The 5896-nt window shown below is 41.2% G+C and overlaps 1 protein-coding gene across 1 annotated transcript; it reads left to right on the top strand.

Annotated features, from left to right (window-relative positions):
• Positions 1 to 2905: 2905 nt before the first annotated feature.
• LOC133800093 (uncharacterized) lies at positions 2906 to 5315 on the top strand. Its single transcript, XM_062238066.1, has 3 exons — positions 2906 to 3854; positions 3921 to 3985; positions 5154 to 5315. The coding sequence occupies exons 1-3, from the start codon at positions 2906 to 2908 to the stop codon at positions 5313 to 5315; spliced, it is 1176 nt and encodes a 391-aa protein (XP_062094050.1).
• The last annotated feature ends 581 nt before the right edge of the window (positions 5316 to 5896 follow it).

Genomic DNA, 5896 nt, shown 5'->3' with positions numbered 1-5896 from the left:
GAGTGCCACCTGTCAATGCAGCTGGAGTGCCTCCTGAGTCCCCGGCTGCGGAGGCATGAGATTCACTAGCTGGGGTGCCCACCAGGCACCCAGGAGGAGTTGGAACCCCGATGCCACCGTAGGACCGTGGTAAGGGAAAGGCTGACGATAACCTTGCTCCAAAGCAGAAGAGGGCTCGTTAAGAACCCAAAGGTCACCAGGTTCCTCAGCAGGCTAGCAAAGGCAACGACCCAGGGGCCCGAGGGCATCGCCAGACAGTCAACGCTCGTGGATCTCAGGGCATTCCGTCCTGACACGCCCATATGGACCACGCGAGGCCTGGAGCTGGTGTCCCCTCAGGACCTAAACAGCTTTGTAGGAATAACAGTCTAGGGACCCGCCCAAGGAATGCCCCACAAAGTCGAGAACGTGGCATCAGCATCTTGATACACGAAAACGTCGAGTCCAATGGAGAGACCGAAGTGGCTCGTCCAGAGGATAAAAATGCATTTTGAGGACAGGCTGACCTGGGAGACAACCTCAATGAACGGAGATGCAATAAGGCAGGAAGGCGCGAGCCTGTTGGGAGAGGCCCGTCAGATCTCCAAGATAATCTCAACGCTCGGAGAAGAGATAACCCGACTTAGAGCGTCAAATAGGATCGCGACCCGCTCCGTGTGGAGTTAGAAAGTTTGAAGCGGATAATGCTTAGGATGGCCAGGCGGCAAGGCCATGAGTCTGACTCAGAGGATGAAGAGGTGGAGTCATGTGCCCCTCACCTTGTTAAGGCACCGCTACCACTAGGCTTCAAAATGTCATCCATACCGCCCTATGATGGTGGTTTGGATCCCATGGACCACCTGTCTAAGTTCAACAGGTTAATGTCGGTGCATCGTGTCTCCGACGACGCTAAGTATCATGTGGTCCCGCTCACCCTGACGGGCCAGTAGATGAATGGTTTAAAAAGCTCCGACCAGGGTCCATTCAATCATGGAACCAGTTATCATCTGCTTTCCGAAGACAGTTCATAGGAGTTTGGAAGGTAAGCTATGAGGTCAACACCTTTGCCAACATAAAGCAAGGGCCCTTCGAGACCCTCAAGGCCTACATCAAGCGCTTCAAGGAGGAAGCGACGAGAACCAAAAGGGTCAATGATGGCCAAAAGTTGATGGCATTACAAGCTGGCATCCGTGCAGGGTCCCTGCTTTGGGATGATCTCCAATGAAGGGGATGCCGGCGTCTCGATGACTTCATTCATCAAGCAGAAGAATACATCAGCTGGGAGGATGCCCAGATCGGGGCATTCGGGCATCCGCCCTTGATAAGGTCATTTTTATATTAATATTTGATAAGTTTTTCCATGCTTAGATGGTGTTATGATAGAATTTTTAGTAGTTTTAACTTAGTTTTGTGACTCTACAACATATTTTCTACATTGCATTTTCTGATGATAAATCTGACATTTTGATGGCAAGTGTAGTTAAAATGAAGTTTTAGGAGTATTCCAGGCTTTCGGGATTGAAATGTTGAAGTGGCGGCAACGTACAAGCTATCTGAGGTCAAGCATTGAAGAAATTGAAGATAAGTCGTGGCACTTTAATTGGAATTGACGTTTCTGTTTTTTCTGTTCCAGACAGACTGCTACTCAATTTTTCAGGCCGCTGCTCAGTTTTTTCAGGCTACTGCCTGTGTGACCAATTTCTGCACATATTTTGTTTTAGGCCATGGTGCAAATTTTCCAGGGCGTGGCCTGCGACGTCGTTTTCAGATTTGTAATTACTTTTTAATTAGAATTTAATTGAGACTATAAAAGATTATTAGGGTTAATTTTAGAGGAGGTTTTTTTATTACGGTTTAGGAGAGAAAAAGACTCAGAAAGGGCTGGAGAGAAGACTACAACACTATTGCTCATCAATCTAATTTCTTTTCTTCCCTTAATCTCTTTAATTATAATTATAATTATGTTTGTGATTATGATTACTATTATGGAGTAGGTTCTTTTTAGGTTAAGGGTTAATTCAAAACCCAAGACATGAATTCTTCATTATTGATAATGAGTATTATTCTTTAATTTCTCTCAATATTAAATTGTTTCTATTTTTCCAATTGAATGCTATGAATTTTGTGATTTCTTGTTAGGTGGCCAACTAATTCAGGTTTTACATTATTCAATTGTCATCTTAGAATTACTACTCACCTAATAGTTTAGGATTCTAAGTGTATGTGATAAATTGCAATTGATAGTGATGTCAAAAGAATTGTTGATTGTGATGAAAAATAGAACCTAGGTTAAATGAATTATATGCTTCATTAATTTATTGCCTAGATTAACTTGTTTCCATAGGACTTAATGCTTTATCTAAGTTAAATAGATTGTATGCTTCATAGATTTATTGCTTAGTTAAAATAGTTAATTATTGAGCGCTTCGCCTTGATTACTTATAATAGGGAGACTGGGATAATTGTCTGCTTCAACGTTATCTATGGGGTTAGTAGTTTAATTTAGAAATTGGAATAATATTTATTATTAGTGATTAGGAATGATTGTTGAGGGTGGAGATTAACATTTAACTATTTCTTAATATCGTAATATCAATCTTTATTTGCTTTCTAGTTTATGTTATTTAATTTTGAGTTAAAAATCAAAATCCCCCTTTTAAGTTTTAGTGTTAATTATTGAATAATAAAGTGAACGATAGTCCTCGTGGGTTCGACCTGTGCTTGCTATTATACTAAAATAATTGGAAGTATTAAAAGAAAAATCATTGTTAAATTTGTTGTGGTATACGACAGCCATCAAATTTTCGGCGCCGTTGCCGGGGACTATTTTATTTAATTTGTTATTCATTTTTTTTCTCTTTTAACTAACTTGGTCTATTAGTTGTGGTTGATGTTTTTAGGGCTTGCATTGAACTTGGTTTGAGACATGGAAATGTACTATCAACACTGTTATGATCCTCAAATGAATAGATATGACTCCTATTCTAGCAATTACAATTCACAATGGGAGGAGTATTCTCATACTTTCTATGGTGGAAATCAATATGTTGAGCCAAATTACTACTCTCAATCAGAATATAATGAGTTCACTCCACAATATTCAGATCCATCAATTGGATATCTCATCAATGCATTGAATGCCAGCACTCTCCAACTTCAACAGATGTCGGAGGAGGCTTATGTGCCTTTTCCTCAACAACCTCCTACAAGAATGTCACAAGATCAGAAGCCATCAATTTCAGATATGCTAAAAACATTGCTGGCTTCAATTATGCAGACCCAAGTTATTCTTCAGAGTACAGAAGTGTCCCTCAAGAATTTGGAGAGTACTATGGGACAAATTGTTACATCATTGAATAATCTTGAGGTTGAGAGTATTGGAGAATTACCCACAAAATTAGAGCGTAGTCCAATAGAGAATTATGGTACCCTAACTCTTCAAAGTGGTCCACAACTTGACATGCCACCTCATCCAGAGATAACATTTGATCCAATTCTAACTCAAGAAGTCAACAATTCAACCCTAGAAGCATCTTCTCCACCGGAGATCGAAAATTTCACGCCAGTTGGTCCATCATCACAGAACATGTTACACAAACCAACTTTCAGATTCTATGTTCCTATTCCTCCTTTTCCGGAAAATAAGGTGATCCTTAAAGTCAATATTTTTCTCCATACAACCATTAAGCAAGTACCACCATATGCTAAGCTTCCTAAAGAGTTGTCCACAAATAAAAGGAAGTTGAAAGGTGATAAAAAGATAAGTGTAGGGGAGAATGTTTCTGTTATTCTCCAAAGGAAGTTGCTACCCAAGTGTCAAGACCTTGGGATGTTTATAAATACATACACTATCAGTAAAAGCAGGTTTGATCATTGTATGATAGATTTAGGAGAACCTATTGATGTTATGTCTTATTCTATTTTTGCTTCTTTAAATCTAGGGTTATTAAAAGAAACTAGTGTTATTATTCGATTGGCTAATTGCACTAATGCGTATCTGTTGACGGTGAAATCTCGTCAACGATATAAGGTTAGAAAACTAAGACTATATTGCCAAAGGTATCTCAGAAGAAGATGGAGAAAACTTGAGAGAGTAAATATGTAAAACTGCCATGGAGTCAAAATTGTATCTTATTCAAAAGCCTTAGAATACAATCAGTTTTCCAACCCCTTTTCTAGAGGGATGATGATCTATTTATACTGGAGCTCTAATGGCTCCTCATACATTGTGGTCCCAGGGGACAAGATTGTGCATAGGTACATTGTCAGGGTAGTGGCACAGGTTGTGGTGGAGCAGAAGGTTATGGTGTCGACCTGGTACATAGTCAGAGGTATGCATGTAGTGCTTCCACTCTCTGTACAAATCCGTACCTCCACTACTTGTAGGACACAGATGTCAGAGTCATGCCTTTGCCCTTTTCAGGGTTGTACATCCCGTGCATGTACATTCATCTCATGTCTAGTGGTCCCGCTTACTTAAATACCTTCTCTAGGTTTCTTCATATTTTAGTAAGTGTCGAACCATACTTCTTTCATCCTGACCCTATTTCCATGTATGAGACCTTGAAATAGGCATGTACGAGGCTAGGGGATGGGTCTCCCAAGGTGAGACCCTCGGTCCCTAGGCAAGTACCCATGCATGTATTGGGCACTCACGAGGCTCGGGGATGGGTCTCACAAGGCGAGACCCCCGGAGCCTAGGCGGCTGATGGCATGGGACGGCTGCATGTGCACGGTGGGCAACCTCGCATAGCGAGGCCCCAGGAGTCTCGACAGGTGCGCGCACACGATGGTCAGCCTCGCATAGCGAGGCCCTAGGGGTCTCGGCAGGCGCGCGCACACGATGGGAAGCCTCGCATAGCGAGGCACTTAGGTCCTTGGCAGACGCGCGCGGATGGTGGGCAGCCTCGCGTAGCGAGGCACTTGTGTCCTTGGCAGACGCGCGCGCATGGTGGGCAGCCTCGCATAGCGAGGCACTTGGGTCTTTTTGGGAACCTTTGCTAAGGCCTCCCATGAGACATGGGTCTCGTGTGGGGCAAGACTTCGGGTTGCTTGGTTTTCCCGAGGCTAATGAGGGTAACCCTCACTTTTTCTCTTGAGAATTGACTATGTCTTTGGTCAATTTTTGGCATTCACAGTATCCCCTAAGGGTAGTTGAAGATGTTTTGGTGCAGGTTCAATTTGGTAGACCATTCCTATTGATTACAAGTACAAAGATGGATGTCAAAGCATGGGTACTTACAATAGAATTTGATGGTGAAGTTATACAGTTTGATAAGTTTAATTCTATTGATAAGTACAAGAGGAAGAAGGTTCTGTTAAATGACCCACCATAACAATCATGACCACATCACTCAGTCGAGCTAACGACGTTAAACAAAGCGTACTTGAGGGAGTTTTCTTTTCCTTATCTTTCGTTTTATTTTCATTGAGGACAATGTATTGTTTAAGTGTGGGGGAAGGGAACAATTTCATTTTGTCTGCTGTTGGTATTATTTTTTTGTATTTTTTCTGTTTTTTTTTTTTTTTTTGTGTTTTCTTGTGTTAGTCTTGTTGAAAGCATTAGTCGATGATGAAACTTTGAATTGTGCCTAAAGTGATGTTAGATAATGCGAAATTTTGTATGATTTGTGTGCTTGACTCCTATGTGAATTGCTATTTTGATTTATGTTGTTTTTCACTCTATGCACGATTGAATTCACCACTTAAATGTATTGGAAAAGATTTATGCTTGTTGAAAAAATATATATATTTGAAGTCCCAACCACTCTAGAAATCATTGATCAATTGTTTGAGCCGAAATCATAAGTACACATGATTAGGAAGATGATTAAGGCAATTTTTTGGATTTTTTGAGCCGTTCAAGCCAACCTATTATATGATAATCCCTAGTTTCCCATGTTTGAGCCATGATGAC

Source organism: Humulus lupulus, chromosome 9 (genome assembly GCF_963169125.1).
Source record: "Humulus lupulus chromosome 9, drHumLupu1.1, whole genome shotgun sequence".
Lineage (NCBI taxonomy): Eukaryota > Viridiplantae > Streptophyta > Magnoliopsida > Rosales > Cannabaceae > Humulus > Humulus lupulus.
This window is presented reverse-complemented; position numbering and strand designations above follow the sequence as displayed.

Coding starts and splice junctions, on each gene's coding strand:
- LOC133800093 (XM_062238066.1), top strand. CDS start 2,906: ATGGAAATGTACTATCAACACTGTTATGATCCTCAAATGAATAGATAT. Junction 3,855..3,920: donor TAAAAGCAGGTTTGATCATT/GTATGATAGATT, acceptor CTTTAAATCTAG/GGTTATTAAAAGAAACTAGT. Junction 3,986..5,153: donor CTAATGCGTATCTGTTGACG/GTGAAATCTCGT, acceptor GTTTTGGTGCAG/GTTCAATTTGGTAGACCATT.